The 25,040-nt window shown below is 41.2% G+C and overlaps 2 protein-coding genes and 1 pseudogene across 3 annotated transcripts in view; 1 reads left to right on the top strand and 2 right to left on the bottom strand.

Annotated features, from left to right (window-relative positions):
* Positions 1-5,270, bottom strand: part of LOC119889520 (NLR family CARD domain-containing protein 3-like) — a 237,846-nt gene extending 232,576 nt beyond the window's left edge. The window contains 2 exon segments of the mRNA XM_038700706.1: positions 486-771; positions 1,515-5,270. Of these exon segments, the coding sequence (XP_038556634.1) occupies positions 486-762 (277 nt within the window). The 5' untranslated portion in view covers positions 763-771; positions 1,515-5,270.
* The window catches only part of LOC119887775, an 878,746-nt pseudogene that overhangs the window by 835,182 nt on the left and 18,524 nt on the right, over positions 1-25,040 (top strand).
* Positions 22,224-25,040, bottom strand: part of LOC119903197 (gastrula zinc finger protein XlCGF57.1-like) — a 43,070-nt gene continuing 40,253 nt past the window's right edge. Inside the window, exon 2 of one of the 2 annotated variants that reach the window (XM_038719450.1) lies at positions 22,224-24,167. In XM_038719450.1, coding sequence (XP_038575378.1) covers positions 22,546-24,167 — 1,622 coding nt within the window. In that variant the 3' untranslated portion in view covers positions 22,224-22,545. The remainder of the gene's footprint in view (positions 24,168-25,040) is intronic. The other variant, XM_038719497.1, reaches the window with a different exon arrangement.

The following is a 25,040-nucleotide window of genomic DNA, read 5'->3' as shown; positions in this document are numbered from 1 at the left end:
ACACACAAGATAACGGTTTTGGCTGCTGGCAAGAAAACCATCACATGAGAATGATCCTAAACATCTCATAGCAAACTTTTATCACACTTTATTGCAGTCCTTTATTTTGATAGCAAATGTTACCGCAGTATTTACAAAAGCTCATACATTTTGATAGCATTGATGCATTTCTGATGCAGGAAACTACTTATTTATTTTAAATCCATCAACATGTCAAACTTACCTGCATGTCATCAGGACATCTCATTGGTTATTTACTCAAAGCATTAAATACCACACTAACAATAAAACCATCCACATTACTCAGTGACATTAATCTCAGTGTCTCAAATCAAGGAGGAAATAAAAGAGAATCAAGCAGCGGCATCATGCCTCTGTCCTCTCAGTCAATAATGATTGATAACTTTCAACCTTTTCTCATAATGAGATCAGGCCTCAAATTTTATCATGTCGCCCGTATTAACTGCAAAATGTAAAACTCTAACCCTCTGGTCCTGAGCTGGTTTTTGGCAGTTTCTGCAGCAGGTCGTTCCTGGGTATCTCCTCTAAGACCTTCTTGGTCACCTTCAGAGCTCCATGAAGATTATAGGCGTTCACCATTAGATCCACAGTGTCCTGCCTTTCTGCCTTTTTCAGCTTAAACACTTTGATGGTTCCCTTCCATTCTTCCAGGATGTCAGGCTGCTTTAGATACCATTTGAACTTTGTGAATTCTTCATCACTTAAATCCTCCAGAGTCTTCAAAAGGTCCTTTGCCGTCATCGTGTCTCCCTGTTAAAGTCAGGCAGTAATTTTACCTGAAGGAAAACAGTAACATAAATGTTTCAGAGCTGTGTTTGTCGTTTGTAGTATTTGTGGGCTGAGTCAGGCCAGTCAGAGCTCCTGCTTGCTGCTCTGTGGAAGTGGCACAATGCTTACACTTCATTCAAATAAAGAGATCCATCTTTGAGTTAAATGAGAATCAGAAATACTTATAGCTATATAATACTTTATATAAAGCACCACGAAACGGAAAATGTTAGCAGGATGCCAATAAATTGACAGATTCATTCAATCATTCATTCATTAGAACAGGTTTTAGTTCTTGAAATGAAAGCTAGCTGTTGTCTTTAGCCATGCAGCACAGCTCACAACACCAAAAAAAAAAAACACCGCTAAGGCTGATGGGGATGAATATGTCTCTGATTGGTTGTTGTTCGTGTAATTTTGAGAGAAAACCAGCTGATCAGGTTTCAGTCAGAATAAAAAGGACTCAGGCTCTCAGACCAGTTCTGACTCTCCCACATGTCTCAGCAGTGAAGTCAGCTCAGACTCAAATCTAACTGGTTTCCTGCTACTGATTCAATCGGACTAAACTCAACATGAAAAGCCTAATTTTGGCCAAAAACTCACAGATCAGAGAATAATTAGTGAATGAATTCATGAATATTCAGATCTAGAACAGTAAATACCAGAGATGGAAGAATGAAGAGAATTTCTTCCAAAGTGTGTCATGTTACCGGTCAGGTTCTTACCTGTTAAAGTCCCGTCCAGATGAGGTCAGAGAGACTTTCTACCTTCACCTGCAGACACTGACAGATGCTGATGGTGTCTGTGTTCGTCTGACCGACAGCTGTCACACCCTCATACCTTCAAATCCAAATCCAGAAGCGTCAGGATGACCTGAGTGCAGTGCTGCCAGTGAGAAGCTGGTGGTAGTGTCAAAGAAGGTCTGCAGTCTGATAGAAGAGTTTTCAGAGCAGCTTCAGACACTGACATCCACAACCTGCAAAAACACTGCAGCAGAAGAAGAAGAACAGGTTAGTTACTGAATGAGGGAGAACAGTCTGTAAACTCACGACAACATGTGACAAACATGTTGCAGGAAATACTGTTGTATTTTAACATTTTATTTTCCTTCACCCATTCTGCTCAGTGGTTTATATAAGAACCACGGCAGCTCAAAGTAAAAGGTCCTCGCCTGGAACACCTTTCCAAGAAAACTGGACTTGTTGTGCACCAAGAAATGTACAAAAACCACATTCTCAACTACAAGGACAATCTTTCAATAGTCAAATCCACCTATTATGCAGGCATAATTAGTTCAGGCGAAGAAAACACCAGATCCCTGTCAAACGGTGTTGCCATGGCAATGCATGATTTGCCACGAAACAGGAAGCTGTATTTTGAGAGGCTTAGGATGCTTGAAATCTCACAAAACCTTGCACAGACATCAGAATGGGTGTGCTCTGTTGTCTGATACTGTTCAAGGGCATGTGTTTGGAAAAACGTCTCTATAGCAGCCCCTGCAAGATTTCAAAGTAGCAACCCCAGTTGTCTGATACACCTAGAGCTATCAAATTTTGTATGCACGTGTACAATGCCAGGACTTAAGTCTCTTGGAGCCATATGCTAAACCCAACAGGAAGTCGTCCATATTGCATAGGTTGTCTGATCTACCCTCATTTATAGCTCCCACACTTTAACGAACTTGTCCAACAGCTTTAACCCAATCGACTTCAAATGTGGGCAGCACGACCTTAACGGCCTTGCAATTTGAAATTGCAAAGCTTTTTTGATTGATCAAACAGTGTGGCCATGGCGTGGCGTTCAATTCTGATGATTCGCCATGAAAAAGGAAGTAGCGTGTAAATAGACTGGACATGGCCAGATCTGTCCCAAAATCACATGTCAATTCCTAACTAATGGCATCAGGAAAGGACGTTTCAAACGTTTGGTTCCTTTCTTTTATTTATACCTTTTGGTAACTTAGGGACAAAAATGTCCCTATTGAGGTATTGAGAACACAATCATTCATCACATAGCACCTTAGGTACAAAAATGTCCACAGTGAGGTTCAGTGAAGATCTGCAGGAAAGCCATAATGCTTTAATGATGTTACATTGTGAAACTTCTGAGTTCTTATCAAATGCCAACACATTTTTATCTCAATGTGTCACAACTGACACTTTCAGACTGTGTGACAAAGCATAAGGATTTTATACTAAAGGTACCCTTCAGTGTCTGTATGAACCTCCACCCCCCCTCCCGTTTGCTACGTTGCAGCAACACAAGGAAGGCTAGCCTCTCTCGCCTACTAGTACAGCCATTCTGGTTCACACAATGGTCACCTCCCGCATTGATTATTGTAATTCTCTTCCTGTTGGTCTTCCTCTCAAATGCATATAGAAACTTCAACTGGTTCACAACTCTACTGCTCGTATCATCACCAGAACCCCTTCTATTAATCAAAAAACCTCAGCAGCTTCATTTGCTCCCAGTTAAATACCGCATTGATTTCAAGACTCTGACCTTCAAGGCCATTCACAACCTCGCCTCTGTCCCTCACTGACCTCCTTCATATTAACACACCCACTCGTACTCTTAGGTCTTCTTCTTGTACTCACCTCACTGTACCTCCTGTTCGTTTGACCACCACGGTCGGTTCTTCTACACGTGCTGGTGTTTCAGGGAAGAAATTTGCATTAAAAAGTAATGGACGGGCCACACAACACTATCCTGCAGTGCCAGCCGTGACGTGTGTGTCACGTAACGTTAAATGACTTGCACACGGACATTTAGCTTACTTTACAGTTCAACAAGACAGTTGTTATGATGCTAGCTGTAATGTTAGCAGCAGGAGAGCTGTGAGTGTCGCTGTCAGGAGCTGCTGTTCTGCTCTGGTCTCGTCCTCTCTTAACGTTACAGCAGCAAATAGTGTCACTTTGCTAATCCACAACCCATTAGTTACATTACTCACTGTGTCGTTGTTCACTCTGGGATGGTATTTTTCATGGTGTTGGGTTTCTCCAGAATAACTTACTCCACCCTTATGAATTTTTGCCATATCGCACAGCCGTACTGCACATATGGATTGTGTAAATTAGTAAAGTCAGGAAACAAAGTCAGTTGCATTAGGCAGACCAACCTGATGGAACTGCGTCCTCCTGGTACAAATACAAAGTAGGCTAGAACCCCTCAAAGGTTTCTGGCAGCCAGCTGTTAGCAGTGGGAGTTAGCCGACAGGTGTGTCTGGTGTGATCAACAATAGATAAAGTTTACCTGTCTGCTTAAAGCCCCTTTTGGAAATAATAATATACTATTAAACTCTCTGCATCAAACAATTTGTATTTCTAACTTCCACCTCACAAGCACCTCCATTTCTGCAGCAGAGAACTATTTTTTCACCATCTCCCTCTCTGTTGTTGATTAACTGTATAAAACTTTAGTAGAAATTTAGTAGTTGGTACCACTACCAGTGAAATTCCACGATTCTCTATACCCAACCCAATACTACGGTAAAGGACAATATAATAAATCTCATGTACTTCAACATGAACTCCTTTAATAAAAACATTTAACCTTACAAAGAACAACTTAAAGCTGTGACAGGATGTCCTGAACAGATGAGTGGTTTACTGTCAATGTATTTCCCCCCCACCCCCCACCCCCACAAACTCTCAGGTTTGTAATGTTTCAGGGTGGTCACTATTTCTATGTTGAAAAACAAACAGTTATCGATGATTGAAATGGATCGTATTGACCTTTTCAGACGGTGCCTAACTCCTCCTACAGCAACAGGTGAATTGGACAGACATTTAGCTATTAGCGCAACAAACTGCATCATTATCAGTGGTGATTTTGAGTTGATCAAACTGTGAAACATCTGCCTACATTAGTTCTCCAACATATCCGAAAACTGGGAGAAGTCCAGGCTTTGAAACGGAGCTGTTTAAGTAAACAGCCAAGAAAACCGACAAATGTTAAATATTAAAATAACTTCACCCGGTTTCCAAACACGTCTCTTGCGGTTTTTCTTTTTGACAAGTTGAGGTGAAGCTGACGCTGGACTTGACGCCATCTTTCACCAGTACCTACAGTACGGTACTAGAAAAACTAGTCGTGTTTTCAGAATTCTGGCATGGACTTGGTACTAAAGTTTTGCTTCTAGTGACTTCCATAGTCCGTAATTGTTTAGACACAGGAATCATGATTCCTTGAACATAAGAAAATCTGAACAGCCAAAGAACAGTTTTTGAACTTAAACATGCTTAATTGACTGAAGTTGAAAAAACATTTTTGGGGAAATTGAGTCACCACTTATTTCTAGAAACAAGAGGTTACTCAACATCCCCACAGGCTCAAAGCAGAAGTGGAAAGGAGCAGAAAAATGAAGAGAAAATACTTTCAGGTTGTACATAAGTACAGTACTGGAGTACTTAATTACTTTTCACTACTGTGAAAAATATTAAAGATGATTGTAATTGTAATTTAATTGTAATTTGATTATTCACTTACATTCAGATTTAAGTTCAAACTGATGTAAAGAAGTTCAAGGTCTCTGTGAAGAAGCTACTGAGCCTTCAGAAAGATGGGAGGCCCCTTCTGCCTCCAGACTGTCCACATTAGTCCTGCAGGTAAATCTACTGACAGCAATTACCGACGCTAACAGCTGTTCTTCAGTGGCTGTCTGGCCGAGCGAAGCCACAGTTAGTGGCTCAGACAGCGGGAGAGCAGCGGCTTGTCTCCGCCTCCTCCACAGGCTTCTTTCAGGAAAAGCTGCCTTCAGTCATCAGTAAGTGGAGCTACACAGTGACTTATTGTTTAACTCCTGAGGACCAATTGACTTCACTGCTGCTCTTATTCCACCGCTTACAGCCCAAATATCCACAACATGGAGGAGTTCCTCCTGTTAGTTTAGTTTGTTAATCAAAGTTAAGAGTTACTTTAACAACTTGTTTTTACTGCAACAATCTAACAGCAGTTAGCAACAAGACAAGCAAAGAGTCATTAAAGAGTCAAACATGTCAGTTACGTTACCTTCACACGGAGAAGAGAAGCTGCTCCATGAAGAAAGAGGAAGGGAAGTAAAGTTTGAACAGGAAACAGGCTGAGCTCAGCCTGTTCATAAGAAACGTTACCATGGTAACTCTCTTCTTTCCACGTCATTAAACAACTATACTGATGTGTTCAACACAAACAGTCATCCGGATGGAACTGGACTGTTAATGGGAGAAACTAGCACAAATACGCATATTTGCTAACCTGTAGCCTGCTTCTGCTCAATGAATGAAGCCAAGCAGGCTTGAGCTTGGCTAGGACATGGATGGGATACCTCCTGGGTATACAAAGTTGCTCCTGGAAGAGGTGTTGAGGGGGGTGGTTGTCCCTCAGGCCCTAATAATATAGCTGACTTGAAAGTCAAACATGAGCTACAGGGGCGAGGTATAAAAAATTACACTGTCAAGTTGGACACATTCTACGTTGGTCGCTGTGGGTCAGGTGGGACAGTGGGTTGCCTGTTAATAGGAAGGCCAGCGGTTCAATCTCCGGCTCCTCCAGGTTGCATGTTGAAGTGTCCTTTAGCAAGATACTGAACCCTGAATTGCCCCAGTGTGTCATGCGATGCATGTGGTGAGGCAGGAGGTAGGTGGACTCAAATGCAGACTCGGAAACAGGCAGGTACAGTTCAAAGGGTTTAATCCAACAAAAAGAGAGTACACTTACAATGTAGTGGCTGAATCCAGAGAATCCAAACAAAAGATAAACAGAAAATCCAGAGAAACGAGTAATGATCTTTAATCCACAGAACAAAAGAAGTACAGGCAGGCAAGACAAATAGCAACCATAACACACTGCAGAGCATCTGAACACAACAATGACCGGACAGGGAATGAACAGAAACACCAAACATTTATACACAGGGGTTAACGAGCAGGGCGGGAGCAACACAGGTGACTGGGATCAGTGTTAACGAGACACAGAGACAGCAGGGAAGACAGAGACACCAATAAACTAACAGGGAAAAACAGACTGAACTAAGATACTACAGATACTAAGAAAACATGTGAATGAATAAAGGACTAGACTACAAAACCTAAACATGACAAGATCAAATAAAGCTATAGGAACACAGAATCCAAAAACAGGAAAGACATAACACAAAACCACACTCCTAACAGAGTGTGTGAATGTTGGCCTCTGTTTGAGCACTGAGGCTCAGTGTGTGAATGGTGAATGTGAGTGTAGTGTAAAAGTGCTGCGGTGCATTACCCAGGTGGGTGCCACCAAAGTCGTTATAAGCAAATCATGCCATTCGGCAGCCATCTTGGCAACAGACTCCGGGCAGCTATTTTGGACTAACAAGACCAGGCTCCTATCTGAATGAATGGGCAGAGAGCCAGAACTGCACTTTAACTGGTCCCTGGGACAGAAACATGAGTAGAATCAGCAGTAAAATCTAATAAAAATCGCTGAAAACGTTTCAAGCCGACCGTTTATATCACTACTGCGCATGCATAGAAGAAGTAACTCGTTAAGCAGACCCCTTACGTCAGTGAAACCAAACTGTCTGACATAAGTTTGGCTTTCTAGCGGGAGGATCAGGATAACTGCCATCTTTGGCATTTCAGGCTTTCCCCATAGAGTTGTATTGAGGATTGTTAAAGTCTGTGGCGCCACACATTGGTGGTGGTTGAGATGAGCCCCCCCCCCCCCACCTTCTTTCTAAAGCACCTTGAGTTTCCATGATAAAGCGCTATATAAATGTAATGCATTATTTTTATTAGAAATACTGATGCTCATACTGTTATGGACTGTCACTAATCCTCATCACCTCATCAATACTAATTAGTACATATTGATCCTAATAAGTGTGAGTCCTGTTGGCCACATCTAGGAGTCCATCTCAGTCAGTTTAGAAAGAAGCTCAGTGTTTGTAGCACTTTAATAATCTCTGTGTTCACATATAGAGCGTGCTCATCAGCCTGACGAACATTAGTGCTAAAATAATGCAGTGAATGTGGAATAATTTCAGTGCTGCAGTTACTGACAGTGACCACTGGAGGGCAGTGATCATGCTAGTTTCTCTGGGAGTCCACTTCCATCCAGATGAATGTTTGTGTTGAACACATCACTGTTGGTATCAGCGTGGCTAACAACATCATTTTCAGAGCAGATTTCGAAACTCTGAGCTTTAAATACCCAAAGGAAACAGGAGTGTTGCTCCCACTGAGGATGCCGACGTTTTGTTTCAGAAACCGGAGTTCAGTTTACCTTCTACTTTAGTAGTGATTTTATTGGCTGACTTCAGGATTATTCCTTGTTGCACTTGGAGCAGTCGGACCAGCACGGTGTGGAGCGCGGGATGCTGGGACCCAGAGGAGGATGAGCCAGACCGGTCTAGATCCAGCTCGGCCACAAAGACAGAAAAATCTAAACATCTATAAACCCGCAATAAAACCACCTTTAAACTTCATACCCTGCTTTAAAATCCTAATTCCACCTCTGAATACCAATTTATAACCATCTTAAACATACTAATACCACCTTAAAAACCTTTAAAACATCTTAAACATACTAATGCCATCTAGTATGGAATGGAAATCTCTGTCAGAATAAAGATGCACCTGGATGCAACACTTCGTTTTCATGTCCTTTCATGGAAATCTCCAAAACGAGTCCAAATAGAAAGCAGAACAAAAAGATGTGAGCAGAAAGAAGAAAATGTGAGAGTGAAGCAGACTAAGCTGACTAATGTGACCGTCCTGCTGAAGCAATGAACACTTAACTTAACATCAGCCTGCCCAGGGACTACGGGTGAAAATGAGCTCTTGAGCTAAAACCAGGTACAATGCATCTTCCCCTTTGAGGTTAATGTTTATAGTACGTTGTCCCTGTTTCTCTAAATAAAATAAAAAATATTAAAAAAAACAAAAAAAAACACCCATCCTTTGATAGAAAGTCTACCGAGGTTCCTTTCAAGAAGCAGCAGAGCAGCTGGTGAACACAGTGGAGCGTTTAGCAGCTAAAGAGCAGAAAGGCTTCAAAGAAGAAGGAATACTGGACTCACCTCCATCAGGGGCCACAAACACGACTCCAAATGAAGGAGAATGTTGCTCCAGAACAGCAGCACGTGGAAACCGGCTGCTTCCTAACAAGTCTGTCATCTCATCAAGTTCAAAAGGGATCTGTCAGTGATCAGTGCTGCCCCCAGGTGGCCACCAACACTTAGTGCAGCTTTAAAATGAGGCCTTCTAATGATGCAGTAGACTTCACAGTAGAAGTCTGTACTTTGAGTACTACTACCTCCTTCCCTGGATGGACTCACATGCGTGGCAGTACACCCTAACCTCCCAGTTTCTCTGCTCCCAGTTTCTCTGCTGCTGCTCTGGGGACGACACCTCTACTCACATCAAACTCCCTCCATGGTGGAAGTCTTTCCACTTCCTGTCTGGCCAGAAGCAAAGCGGCAGCCGTCGGAGCCGTCCGATGCGGACTGAACCGGCAGGGAGATCTCTGAAGACCTGAAAGTGACAAAGTCACCATCAGTTTCCTGCTCTGCTGGAAAAATATTCATGTGATGTGGATTTTAAAGACGGCTGGGATTTCTTCATGCTGACTGAAGCTTCTTATATCCATGTGGATATTGTTGGGCTCCTGCTGCGAGGCCTGGGGGCCAAACAGCCGCTCTAAACTAAAGTTAGATCTCTGCTGCCTGTCCGCAGTTTTGCCTGTGTGAGGCTGAAAAGCAGAAAAGGGCAGAATTGACTTTTGTCCTTTTAGATCTGCTGAGAAAACTCAAAGCTAAATGTTGCTTCTTCTTTGGCTTGTGATGACGGGGCGCCGCCCGCCACTTTGACACAGCAACATGTTTGTTATGGTGACATCCAGCTCAAACTCATTTTCACCACGGGCCACATAAGCATTTTGGTTACCCTCAAAGAGCCAGCTGGAACTGTAAGACTGTATAAACATATATTGTAGCCTGCTCCTTCTTCATTATCCTCTATAGTTGTTAGTTACATAATAAATGATTATAAATTGGTACAAAAAATATTTATTTTGCTTGATTCAAACAAAAAGATTTATAAACAAAACTGAAAAGTTATCTGTTTGGGCACCTTCTTACCTTGATGCTAAATTATTTAATTTCAATTAATTTCTAAACTCCTGGAGCAAGTTTTCTGCTCATGTTCAAAACTTTCTGCACATTCAGAATCTCTCCCTCATATCTTTGTTCTCTTATATATCCAGAAGAAAATCGTAATATTATGAGACTAACATCATTATTTAATCTCTTAAAGTCTACCTGACCTATACTCTGCTGTGCTCCCCTTCAGACTTAACTGCACTGCGCACTTCATGCGAGGTACAAACCGAAACCAACACTTGTGATCAGGCAGAAATCTTGGCGCAAATCTTCATGTTAACTTCTGCAGATCCGATAATGTCCAACTCACTGTCCCAAACAGAGCCAAACTGTGCTTCAGGTTTATAATGTTTACAATGCAGAAGTCTACCAGCGGCTCTGCTGCAGGCTGTGTTGTGGGAGTTCTTTTAGAATATAGTTTCTTAATATCAACACTGAATCCCAGTGTCTACTATCTTAGCTTCTCTTGCAGTCAAAATGTGAAACTCAAATATGGTAACTGGCTTTCAAATAAAACAGCACTCTGGTATATGATTAAAGAAGTTATCTTATTCTTTGGACAAATATTAAATAAAATAAATGCAAAATAAACAACTGGTGCAATATACAATAAATCAAATATGAAGTTTCCCTCCTTTCACACAAGGTCTGAGGTAATTCACTAGTTCTGTGGCAAGATAACACCACAGTTCACCACAAATGCACTTTAACTGTAAAAATATCAGTGGGCCCACACTATAACACTCACACATACAGCCAGCAAAACCACTTGAGACAACGTTGCAGGCCTGGAGCGTGGCTCGTGTACGTTGAGACCCAAAACCAAATGGTCGTTTCACTCAGTTAATGAGCAGGAAAATAAAGTAAAAGAGTACCTGCGTCCTCTTTCCCACGTGGCCAGAGGAACTCTGAGCGGCCTGCTAGCTCAGAGCGCTATCTGGTTTTCCTCAGCGTTTCCTTGTTGAAAGCGTTGTATAAGTCCACTTGATTAACTTTGTTAGCTAACTGAAGGTATAGTGTCCATTCACTTTTCCAATGAATGTACTATGTAGCTTACTATGCTACTTATTTAGCTAAAACACATCACCATATTTTGCCTTGTTCATCTAAATGAAATGACTTTTAATCTCTGATTTACTTTTAATGAACTCTTGTATACTCTACTATTTATGCTGGGTTACAGACTGTTATGAGTCTGCAATTCTCCTCCCCGATCCCTTGTGTTCATGTTCTCTTCCCTCCCTGTGTCTCCACCTGAACACCTTCTTCTTCTTTTTCGTTACGTTTTATGGCAGGTGGCAGCCAGCGTTAAGGTGCATTACCGCTGCCTACTATGTTGGCGTGAGGACCAGAGTTTCTATCCCTTGATAAATACATAAAATAAATAAACAAAACAAAATTAAAAAAAACATAAAGAAAGAAAAGATGAATTACTGAGTTATTTCACTGCTCACTAAACTCTATTGATCAATCCAGTTTCTTTCTAGTTTCCCTGCCTCAATGTCAAATACATTTTTTAGACTCAATTCTTCCTGTCCAAGCTTTCTGATTTCCCTCCTTAATGTTTCTCGTTCCCGAGAGAATTTTTGACAGTGAAGAATTACATCTCCTCTTTATTGTTTCTTCTAGCGGTCCTTCCTGTGCCCACATCCTGCTGTAGTGTATAGAGATGTCGCCCTGTATTTCCTGTATTACTCCTTAATGATGTTTCTTTTGACTATTCCTTTGGCTTCAGATTTACTGAGTGCTACGCACAAGATCTCCTCGTGTTTCAGAGCCTGTTTTGCTAATGCATCCACACCTTCACTTCCCTTAATCCCTCTGTGAGCTGGGGTCCACATAAATGTTATTCAATTCAATTCAATTCAATTTTATTTATATAGCGCCAAATCACAACAACAGTTATCTCACAGCGCTTTTCATAAAGGAGCAGGTCTAGACCGAACTCTATGATGCTATTTACAGAAGCCCAACAGTTCCCACCAAGAGCAGCACTAGGAGACAGAGGCAAGGAAAAACTTCCTTTAAGAGGCAGAAACCTCGAGCAGAACCATGGCTCAGGGTGGGCGGCCGAGAGAGAGAGAGAGAGAGAGAGAGAGAGAGAGAGAGAGAGAGAGAGAGAGAGAGGGCAGGAGAGGAACAGAGAGAAAAAGAAAGCGATGGAAGGAGAGAGAGGGGAGGGAGGCAGCCTACACAATATCCACACAGAGGTACAGACAGTAAAGGTGATGTTGCTATAGACTAAATGAAAAATGGTACAGATATTTATAGTAGTGTTAATGATAACAGTCGTAATGTTAATGATTATAATAACAATAATAACAATAGGACTAGTAACAATAGTCGTTGCAGCAGAGGGTGTCGAGCAGGAACACGGGGGCAGCAGGTGACCCGCAACCACAGATCCAGACTCCACAGCTCCAGAGCCAGAAACACCTGCAGGAAGTGATAGGAGGAGAGAGGAGAGAGACGAGAAAGCACAAGACTACCGGAAAGGGGAGAAGTTGTGTTAGTAACATGCAATAATGGGATGAGGTTGCATACAGAGGGAGAGAAAGTAGAGGAGAGAGGAGCTCAGTGCATCATGGGAAATCCCCCGGCAGTCTAGGCCTATAGCAGCATAACTAAGGGATGGTTCAGGACTCACCTGAGCCAGCCCTAACTATAAGCTTTATCAAAGAGGAAAGTCTTAAGCCTACTCTTAAATGTGGAGATGGTGTCTGCCTCCTGAACCCAAACTGGAACCTGGTTCCACAGGAGAGGAGCTTGATAGCTGAACGCTCTGGCTCCTAGTCTACTTTTGGAGACTCTAGGAACCACAAGTAACCCTGCATTCTGGGAGCGCAGTGCTCTGGTGGGGTAGTAAGGTACTATGAGCTCTTTAAGATAAGATGATGCCTGACCATTAAGAGCTTTGTAGGTAAGAAGAATGATTTTAAATTCTATTCTGGATTTTACTGGAAGCCAATGCAAAGAAGCTAAAACAGGAGAAATGTGATCTCTTTTCCTGGTTCCTGTCAGAACACGTGCTGCAGCATTCTGGATCAGCTGAAGAGTCTTAATGGACTTTTTCGAGCAGCCTGATAATAAGAATTGCAGTAATCCAGCCTAGAAGTAACAAATGCATGGACTAGTTTTTCTGCATCATTTTTAGACAGGATGTTCCTGATTTTCGCAATATTACATAGGTGAAAAAAGGCGGTCCTTGAAATTTGCTTAATGTGAGACTTAAACGACATGTCCTGATCAAAGATAACTCCAAGATTCCTCACAGTGGTGCTGGAGGCCAGGGCGATGCCATCCAGGGAAACTATATCTTTAGATAATGCGTCACGGAGGTGCTTAGGCCCCAGAACAATAACTTCAGTTTTATCTGAGTTCAACATTAGAAAATTACAGGTCATCCAGGTTTTAACATCCTGAAGGCACATTTGAAGTTTAGCTAACTAATTAGTTATATCTGGCTTGATCGATAGATATAACTGAGTATCATCTGCATAACAATGAAAGCTTATGGAATATTTCCTGATAATATTGCCTAAAGGAAGCATATATAAAGTGAAGAGGATTGGTCCGAGGACAGATCCTTGAGGAACTCCATGACTAACTTTGGCATGCATGGAGGACTCATCGTTAACATGTACAAACTGAAATCGATCTGATAAATAGGACTTAAACCAGCTTAGAGCGGTTCCTTTAATGCCAACGAAATATTCCAGTCTCTGCAATAGGATCTGATGGTCAATGGTATCAAATGCAGCACTAAGATCTAATAAAACCAGTACAGAGACAAGTCCTTTGTCTGATGCAATAAGGAGGTCGTTAGTAGTTTCCTCAAATAAACTATTCCTCTGTAGAAAGTCACACAGCTGTTTAGCAACTGCTTTCTCCAGAACCTTAGAGAGAAATGGAAGGTTAGATATAGGTCTAGAGGTCTAGAGCTGTGACTCTCTGTCAGCCTGGCTACAGTGCTGAAAAGAAACCTGGGGTTGTTCCTATTTTCCTCTATTAATGACGAGTAGTACGCTGCTCTGGCATTACGGAGGGCCTTCCTATAAGTTTTAAGACTATCTTGCCAAATTAAACGAGAATTTTCCAGTTTGGTGGAACGCCAATTCCTCTCAAGTTTCCGCGATATTTGCTTTAATTTGCGAGTTTCAGTATTATACCATGGAGCTAACCGTCTTTGTTTTGGTATTTTCTTTTTTAGAGGGGTTACAGAGTCGAGTGTCATTCGCAGCGAGCCTGCAGCACTATCAACAAGATGATCGATTTGGGAGGGACTGAAATTAGCATAGGAGTCCTCCGTTACTTTGTGACTTGATAATGAATTTAGAGCTGATGGAATCGCATCCTTAAATTTAGCTACAGCACTATCAGACAGACATCTTGTATAGAAATTTTTGCCCAATAGCGAGTAGTTCAGAAATACAAACTCAAAAGTTATCAAACAGTGGTCGGATAAAGAGGGATTCTGTGGAAACACTATTAAATGTTCAATTTCAATACCATACACCAAAACAAGGTCGAGGGTGTGGTTAAAACAGTGAGTCGGTTCATGAACACTCTGAGAGAAGCCGATGGAATCTAACAAGAGATAAACGCAGTACTAAAGCTGTCATTCTCAACATCCACATGAATATTAAAATCTCCTACAATAATAACTTTGTCCGTTTTAAGGACTAAAGTTGACAAAAACTCTGCAAATTCAGATAAGAATTCAGATACGGGTCAGGTGCTCGGTACACTATAACGAAGAGAATTGGTTGCAGTGATTTCCAACTTGGGTGCGAAAGACCAAGAACAAGGCTTTCAAATGAGTTATAGTTTAGTTTAGGTTTAGAGCTGATTAGTAGGCTAGAGTCGAAGATAGCTGCAACTCCACCTCCTCGGCCTGTGCCTCGAGGAATGTAAGTATTAATATGACTGGGAGGGGTGGATTCATTTAGGCTAACATATTCTCCATCACCCAGCCAGGTTTCAGTAAGACAAATAAATCAATATCATAATCTGATATTAGTTCATTTACTAGTACACCTTTAGAAGAGACAGATCTGATGTTTAAGAGTCCACATTTAACTCTCCTATTCGTTTGCACTATTGCTCTTGTGGTTTTAATTTTTATGAGGTTTTTATGCACAGCTCCTCTTCTGTTTACCTTTTTAAATAATTTCGATGGTCGGGGGGCAGACACCGTCACTATAGGATTTTCACTAAGTAACTCCTGAAATGGAGGAGCAGAGAAGTGTGTTAGACTGCGACTCTGCGTAGGGTTTTGGGTGGGTAACTGCTGAAAAAGAAGGGCAGAGAAGTGTGTTAAACTGCGACTCTGCCTCCTGGTCTCAACTCTGGGTTGTCATGGATTTGGTCCACTAATAAACTTGGCCAGATTTCTAGAAATGAGAGCTGCTCCTTCCCAAGTGGGATGGATGCCGTCTCTCCGGATCAGACCAGATCTTCCCCAGAAAGTCTGCCAATGATCTACAAAGCCCACATCGTTTGCTGGACGCCACCTCGACAACCAGCGGCGGAATGACGACATGCGGCTATACATGTCATCACTGGTCAGATTTGGCAGGGGTCCAGAGAAAACTACGGTTATCAGTGTGTTAAAATTTTTAATTCTGTACAACTTTTTATAGATCTCATTAACCATATCTTGCCTGCTGTCAGATGTAAATGACTGCAGTGACATTAATGCAGAGCAGGAGTCTCTACAAAGAATAACTTTTTTAATTTGTAATTCTTCTATCTGCTGTAATGCTGTTACAATTGCCAACATCTCGACTGTATATATGGATAAATGGTCTGATGTCCTTCTTTTAACAGAAACATGTAAGGCAGGAATACTGAAAGCAAAACCTGTTCTGCCTGTATTAGCATCCTTGGATCCATCTGTATATACCTGGACAAATGTTTGATACAGTGTCTGTAACCTATCTTCAACCAATACTGTAATATTTCCACAACCTTTTTGACCCTGCATTTTTCCCAGGAAATATAAGTCAACTGACACTGAAGGAAACATCCAGGGTGGTGTTACAGATAATGGCACTGTGGGATATATCTTCCTTGACTTAATGTCATGTCTCCAGCTATTTCCTCACATTTCCATGCAAAACACCCCCGTTTGGCCCTTTCACTCTCCCAACATGAGAGAAGTATCTTTGTTGTAGGATGTTGATCCTCAGACTGCCCTTGCAGATTTATCCAGTAGTGCATCATTAACTGTTTACATCTAATATTCAGCGGCATTTCCCCACCTCAACCTGAAGAGCAGACACAGGAGTTTTTTTACAGCCCCAAAACAGAGTCTCAAGGCTTGAGCTCTCACCACCTCCAACTTCGTTAATGAAGTTCTGCTCATCCATAAGCGATACACCCATAACCTAATACTGATCTAATCAGTGCTATATACACATTTTTAATAGCAGCCCTACTTGTCAAATAGGTTGAGATCCCAGCGCTCTATAATAACCAAACAATGGCTCACTACAGCCATGGGACTGTAAGGTACTTTCCAACTGATTGTGTAGAAGTACCATATGCAATGTATTGATGTAACAACCATACGGTAATCAACTAAGAAATGAAAAGAATATGATTAACTACAAAATGAAATGAAGGAGATCATGATTTTAATAGTATTAATTAAAATGTGTGTGTGGAAAGAATAAGAAAAATGTAAGAAAAATGAAGGAACATGTTGAGACATGTTGAATTGACTGTGAAAGACTGAGATGGGTGTAATGGTCTTATGACTATGAGCCACTGGGAGAGAAGGATCAGCAGGGGAAAATGAAATAGCCAAACAAGGACATCTCTGGCTCAACTGAATTTAAGGATGAACAAGCTGACAGTAGTCACGTAGACAGAAAGACGGTGGCGGCTGATTTGACAAAGAAGCTCAGCTACGGAGTAGGATATATAAAGAGGAGTCAGATCGGGGTTATTCCTCGGCAGACCTCGGAGGCATCAGACTCGGAGCAAGACCATCACCGCACCGGACCAAGAGCCCAAGACAAGAGACGGGGATTTGAACAGCAAACAACTAGAGAACACTTCAGAGATTTCTTCAGGGGACTTCAAGAGATCGAGCCACAGAGGGTAACCACAACATCCAAACCAACTGAAGAATCATCGGACTCTGAAGATTTCCTCTCACTCAAGCTGCGACGAAGACTGAAGACTTTTGAAGACAATTTGAGGGCTTTGGACAAAGCCTCAGGTTTCATCAGCCCAGCTGAAGAGGGAAAGAACTCCTTGGCCAGGACAACTCCTTCCCCTTCCTTTCTCTCCAAAAAGAAGACATCAAAATACTCAAGCTCAGCTATCACAATCAGGTTTTGAATTTTAGATTTTTTTATCAGTTTATTTAGGTTATAATCATATAATATAAATTATATATTATATATTATATATAATAATAATTTAAGCTGTACGCTTGCCCTTGCTTAATTTTGCAATAAAATATATAATCACTGCATTTAAAGTACAAGTAGTAGACATTGAATTTATTTCTTCACTGAGGTGGTAACTCTTTAGGTAAAGTGTGTTTAACATCTTTGAGGTTCTTATAGGTTGCTCTAGCCAATGAAATTAACTTATCTTGGGGCCTATTTTCCTGGCCGCTAAACACAATCCTAGCAACCATCCCAAGTGCACTGATCAATGAGAAGAGAGCTGTCTTTAAGGGGCGTGGCTGGGGTGGTATTTGGCTCTAGGGCTATTCATCAGGTGCTATCTCAGAGTAAGCAGGGTGGGCGTTGGGAAGAAGACAGCGAGAAGCCAGGCGAATCTCTTCGACACCAGCTTAAACAGTCCTCAGTTATACCTAATAGGGTAATACCCATAGGCCTAGAGGATCGGACCCTTTATGACGGAGAGCTGGTCCAGTACCTCCTGAACAGGGGTAACTCGGGATCTAACACCCTGTTAAGCATTTCATCACATTCAGTATCTTTTTACACTTGGTGTTTATCTTACTGATATGTTCATTCCATGTTAACCTATCATTAAACCACATACCCAAAAATCTAAAGCAAACAGTGACTCTCCAATATCACCCAGAACTTGAGAAAAAACGTTATTAATCATAATGGAAAAGAGTAGAGGGCTAATGACACTGCCCTGAGGAGTACCATTCTCTACCCTATATCTTCCTGATACAGGTGTCCTGATTCTGACTTGTATACTTCTCTCAAGTAAGAATTCTTTAATCCAATTATATGTCCTACCTGTTATTCCTATCATTTATATTTTTATCATAAATCCCTCCTTCCAAACATATCATATGCCTTCTCTACGTTTAGTCCGTGGGAACTTGGCTTAGTTGGTGGTGTGGGTCGCCGGATTGAGTCCAGCATGGTGTACTGCGGAAGGTGCCCTTGAGCCAGGCCCTAAACCCCTAACTGCTCCCCAGCATATAAATAAGTGACTGTGTTTGTGGCATAAATAAAAATTTTGAGTTTCACTCTGTCCTTTTTGAAGCTTTACAGACCCTCATGATGATGGTACCCATCAGTCGCTTAACACTTTGTACTATTTAGTCTGTTTCTTAAAAAGGTTCGACTATATCACTGTCGGACTTCTGATGGAGTGTTCAAATCAATGCAGGTAGCAGCTTTACTGAACATCAAGCATGTGAGCAGAATCACACATTTTCTACTGGGTATTATGTTACATGATCATCAGGGTTGACTACAACTTTTTTTTATCATCGAACAAATGGAACAGCCAGAAACTGCTTGTTTTAAGTTCCAAAACATTTACAAGTATTTTATTTCACTACTTGCATTATGATAACTTACAGCTGGACCATTTACAATTAATGCTACTGATGATAAATGACTGATCCATAACTATTTTGTTATCTAAATGATAAACCAACACACTTATTAAAGCACTGCAGATTTTATTAGTAACTTCTATTCGTTTACAAAAAATTACAATGGATTCACATCATCAAGAAAAATAACATTTTGAAACAAGTCAACATGTGTCAATATGTTAAAATGTTTTCATAACAAGGGACATAAGGGCCACAGGGCAACAACCATTCAGTGTTTTGGAAACATGCCACTGGCACCACAAGAGATTCCTTCCACACGCTAGGAACTTCGTGTTGTTCCAAGCAGGACTGACCACGAAGCCACCATGAAGACCAGGGCTTTTCTTCTCTTTAATACGACCAACAGATTTAAACACACCTCACCTCATCAATTTGAATCTTACAGCCCATTTCTGAAATTAGAATGATCATGACAACAACGGATATCCAACCTAGAGTAGAATTTGTTTAACTCTTCAGCATCAGGCTTCACAGGATAAAATACTCTTCTCTGCTTGTTCTGTATCCCAAACAGGGAGTTCATTCCTTTCCAAGCCATCCTTGAATATCCATTAATTGCCTGAGTCTGTAGACATTGCACAGTGTTGACTGGAGTTGCTGTCGCATTATCCACATTTGATTTTCTATAACCAACTGTGACAAATACATAAAAGTTCAATATCAGGGGTATAAAATTGTGTCCCTGATGACCATCAGATGTTTATTTACAGGAACACGTCCCGTCCCTGTGATTTGACAGAATTGGCCAAAACCTTCAATTTCAAGTTCAGCATCAGAGTTTTGAGCTTTAAGCCAAGTTACAGTAAGAGAAATGATGCAACATCTGTATTCTGACAAACTTTACATATACCTGTAGTTCACCTATTTTATTCCGCAACACATGTATGACAGAGGGCAGAAGAACAACACATAGCTGCTGTCGCTGTACTCTTTAGTGCACTCCACCGCTCTTTACCTGCTTCGTCAGCCAAACAGTCCTGTTCCTAGTATTCACTCTCTCCAAAGTCTTTCCTGAAGAAGATACGAACACACCCACAAAAAGTTTCAAAACACCAGAAAACAATTTGCCATGTCCATGATGGACGGACGAGATCAAACACATTCGGTCACTAGAAAACAGTCTCAGTAATCAGTTGGCTACATAAACCGACAAATAACAAATGCAAGTACATGTGCCGGTCGCTACTAGTGCAGTGTCCCGCCCCTCAGTATCTCTGGTTGTATAGAGTCTGAAGAGGTCTTCATAGGTCAAAACATATGGACCCAGTCTAAAACTGACCTCAGGTAAGTCAATGTCATGACCCAATCGTAACTGGAGACAATGCATTGTGAAGTTCAGCATGTCCGCAAACTTGCAGACTAGGGCTGGACCATAAAACAACAACAACAATTATTGCAATATACTTTTTTTTTTTTTCAAACAATTTTTTTTTATCAAGATGTTAATTTGAGGAAAAGGACAGAAAAAATCTTTTACTTGATTTTACCTATTTGTTGACAAAGATTTTATCATAATTGTTTTGAGTGATCTGTGGGTGGTGATGGCGCATAGATAAGATGCTTGCCTTTGCTGTGGGAGACCTGGGTTTGATTCCCACTGTGAGACATCTAACATTGTGTCCCTGAGCAAGACACTTAACCCCTCGTTGCTCCAGAGGCGTGCGACCTCTGACATGTATAGCAGTTGTAAGACGCTTTGGATAAAAGCGTCAGCTAAATGAATAAATGTAAATCTGTCCCAGCTTTGTGAAGTGATCCACTTTTTGGCATCAAGTGTTCTGACTATAAAGAAGAGTTTAAACCACAACTAACCATCGGGTTTCTTCAACTATCAAGCAGGTGCAAAAATCGCCAATATCGAAAGATATGAAACTTTTTGATCACAATAACAATTTTAGTCATATCGTCCAGCCCTATCGCAGACAGTTGCATGCATGTCGCGGTTCCTCACGGGTCTATTCCAAGTACTGTAAAAACGATTTATTGTTTCTTTTTGTTTGGTTCAATGGTGATAAATGATTCAAATGTCCTGCAAAGTTCATACACAACTCGGCACAATATCCTGCATCTGGTCCACACATCTACGCCACACATACGCACTGACTTCCCCTTCCTTAAGGGTTGAAGTCACAATTTTGGATTTATTCACGACTTTAAAAAGATTTATTAAATGCTTATTTCTTTTCACATGTTTATTTACAGGGTTATGTGTTGATATTTATATCATAACAGGCTATATATTAACTCCTTGGGAATAACCCGGTAGTTCTATGTAAAATCAGACATTGACAATCAGATACTGAGTCAAAATGGTATGATTTTTGTTTCAAAACAGCTCAGAGAAGATTTGACTGTGAGATAGGGAATCGAATCAGGATCCTCCTATTGAATCATCAAATCTGAGTATTCGCAGTCAGCCCTACAAAACTCTCTTTATGTTTCCACAGACGCAGGAGCGGAGCGATATATTTCTGTAGTCACTTGAAAACAACTGTTATAAATATTCAAACGAGTCCCAAGACGAAGATACCCAGTTGAAGAATGATTATAGCAACCAACTCTCTCAACATACATATGGCATCTGAGTACTGTACAGAAACAGACTGGAAAAATCTGAGCCTGGTTAACTCCAACACACCCTTAGTTACTGTTGCTAAAGCCGACCAAGAAATTTTGCCCAATTTGTTGGGAAAAAAGCGATCTCAGAAAGAAGCAGGCAGTTTGGCAGTTGCATTGTACATTTGGAGGGTGTATTCAGGCTGTCAGACTGACTCAAAGTGACTCAAAGTGACGTGAAAAAAATAAAGACAGAAGCTAAAGCCTACCGATCACAGCGTAAAAGTGAACCACTGCAGTAACTTACCTGATGATTGAGAAAGAGGACAACGATATTATGGATCAACACTGCTCCTGCACAGCTGGGTAGGTCTCTGTTTACTATTACAGTCATTAAAAAGCAGAACAGTAGGGGTTTATAACGTTACCTTCAGTAGGAAGTTAGCTAGCGTTAGCTAACTTCCTACTGAATGTAATGAAATAAAGGCCTGCTGTCCTGCTTTTTAATGATTGTAATAATGAATAGAGTCCTACCCAGCTTTAGAGTAACACTGTTGTTCGTTCATATCGTTGTCTTTTGTCTCAATCGTCGGGGATGCAGTGGTTCACTTGTACTGTGTGATCAGGAGGCTTTAGTCCGTTTCAGTCAGTCTGACAGCCTGAATACAACCTTGAAATCTATCATGCAACTGAAAAACTGTCTTCTTCTTTCTGAGATCGCTTTTTCCAACAAACTTGACAATGTTTCTCCGGGGAGTGCATTAATAGACAGTGGTAGTGCCAAGTTTGTCGGACTTAGCAACAGTAACTAAGCGGGGGCGGGGCTTAGCGAAGGGTCAATTGTGTGAAAAAAACTTTGTCTAAATTTGTTTTCTGACCAAAATAACACAAATACAGTATGAGCAGTTTAAGAATCAACTGCTCATGTTTTACACATAATGAGATCAATTAAAAAACAGGAGAGTCCATTCAATTAGAAATAAATGTGTTGTTGGGAGGTAAGTGAAGTCATTTCATTTCATTGTCTTTTGACCATAGTGCTGTACAGGTGACATAAAATACTCTGAGAATACTCTAAATCAATGAATACATGTAATACCAAAAAACGATCATATGGCTTCATCTTAGCTGAAAAGGTGAAGCATGACTTATTTTTGAGACTGTCACAGTTTTGAACTCTATTTCAATCCTGCTGGAAGCAATTGGCTCAAAAAGCATCTCTGCAGCTTCATTTACTTCCCCTGCTCTCACCAGCACATCTGTGCTTTTTGAAAATATGATGACGAGTAAATCTTTTACCACAGATGCTGCAACTAAATGGTTTCTCCCCTGTGTGGACCGTCAAGTGTTGTTTTAGATTTCCTTTTTCTACAAATCCTTTGCCACAAACTGAGCAACTGAATGGCTTCTCCCCTGTGTGGATTCTCAAGTGTCGTCTCAGAGTTCCCCTATCTAAATATTCTTTGCCACAAACTGAACAATTAAATGGTTTTTCCCCTGTGTGACTTCTCAAGTGTTGCTTCAGATGTCCCCTTTCTCCAAATAATTTACCACAAAGGGAACATCTAAATTGTTTCTCCCTTGTGTGGACAGTCAAGTGTTGATTTAGAGTTCCCTTTTCTACAAATTCTTTACCACAAACTGAACAACGGAATGGCTTCTCTGCTGTGTGGCTTTTCGCGTGTCTTCTTAGATTTCCCCGATGTACAAATCCCTTACCACAAACTATACAACTAAATGGTTTCTCCCCTGTGTGGAGACTCAAGTGCTGGTTCAGATTTCCCCTTTCTCCAAATCCTTTACCACAAATGGAACAACAAAATGGCTTCTCTCCTGTGTGGACAGTCAAGTGTCGTCTCAGATGGGTCTTTTGTGCAAATCCTTGACCGCAAACTGAACAACTAAATGGTTTCTCCCCTGTGTGGATTATCAGATGTCGCCTCAGATTTCCTTTGTCTACAAATCCTTTACAGCAAACTGAACAACTAAATGGTTTCTCTCCTGTGTGGGCAGACAAGTGTTGTTTCAGATTTCCCCTTTCTACAAATCCTTTACCACAAACTGTACAACTGAAGGGTTTCTCCCCTTTGTGGACAGTTGCGTGTCGTCTCAGATGAGTCTTTTGTGCAAATCTTTTACCACACACGGAACAAATAAAGGGTTTCTCCCCTGTGTGGACCCTCATGTGCTTCGCAACCTCCACTTTCCATGGAAATGTTTTTTTACAAACTGGGCAGCTGAAACATTTTCCCTCTGAATGAAGTCTCATATGAGTCATTAAGGAGTTCTTTGCGGGGTATCTTTTACCACAAACTGAACATCTAAATGGTTTCTCTCTTGCTTGGAGTCTATTGTGAAGATCTCTGGTCTCCTCCCAATCATGACTGTCATCAGTCTCAGGTTCACAAGAGTCTTCAGTCTTGTCATCATTAGTTGGTTGTAAATGTTTATCTGAATCTAAGTTCCTGACCGGTTCTGGTCCTCCACAGTCCTCTTCATCACCCTCCGTTTTCGTCTGTTCAGTTAGTCTTTGATGAAGCTGTGAGGACTGAGGTTTTTCTTCATCGTCTTCTTCACTCTTCACAAAAACAGGAGTGAATGTGAACTTGATGATTGCCGCCTCCTCCAGCCCTCGAAGCTGCTCTCCCTCCTGACTCGTCCAGAACTCCTCCTGTTCCTCTTTAATGTGTAGGGGCTCTTTTGGGTCCTCCTGGTCCAGACTGAGGCTCCACTCCTCTTTCATGTGTGGGGGCTCTGGTGGGTCCTCCTGGTCCAGACTGGAGAACCACTCCTGCTGCTCAGGGGGAACCTCTTCTTTACTCACCAACAGCAGCTGGACGTCAGTGGAGACTAATGAAATACATACACACATTTTAGAAAACTGTAACTTCCTGTTAACATTTAAATCACTGAAAGCAACACTTTCTTAAATGTGGAAATATGCTGCACATTTTGTAAAACATATTTGAAAGTCATTCAAAATAAAAATCCCACAAGAATACAAAGGATGAGCTGTCGCAGGTGATTTATAATCTGTCCTTAATTCAATGCATTTCTCTGTGCATTTGTTTGTTTCTGATTTACATGGGAACCCTGGATATTCCTGTAAATGGCCTGAAAACCAAACCATCCAAAAAATGCTTTCGCACTTGAAACAAACCAAACCATGGTTCAGTTTGACCTGGACCCAAACTAACTCTTTTTGTTTGAACAAAGTTTGTCTGTTTGGTCTGGACTGAGGTCTGGGGAAGGTTCCCGAAGTCTGAACTAAGCACGTTATGTGTGAAAGCCCCTTAGATTTGCATGCAAGTTTGGGACAGAATCAGATTTATAGTCTTCCATAATAAACTTAAAAAAGATTTAGATCTAATGTTAATTGTTGGTGTAATAGCAAGATCAAAGATGACTAGGGCTGCAGCCAACGATGATTTTACTAATCAACGCTTCTATAGATTATTTGAACGATTAATCGATGCATCATTTATGAAGTACTACAAAGTTACACCCCCCCGTAACAGGTTGTGTACGTTGTGTCATACAGCAAACATCAGACCAACAACATCAATAGACCAACAACCAGACAACTGCTTTACCAACACACAAACACCACCAGAGTGCTACGAGTTATAAGGTGCAGCTCCCCAACACCCAGCTAATTCACACTGTGACGTCACAACACAAACTCACGGAGAACAACAAATGGGCACATTTTCAGCTGAGGAC

This window comes from Micropterus salmoides, unplaced genomic scaffold (assembly GCF_014851395.1).
Source record: "Micropterus salmoides isolate LMB-PRFRI ecotype aquatic unplaced genomic scaffold, ASM1485139v1 Ms_hic_scaffold_1, whole genome shotgun sequence".
Taxonomy (NCBI): domain Eukaryota; kingdom Metazoa; phylum Chordata; class Actinopteri; order Centrarchiformes; family Centrarchidae; genus Micropterus; species Micropterus salmoides.
This window is presented reverse-complemented; position numbering and strand designations above follow the sequence as displayed.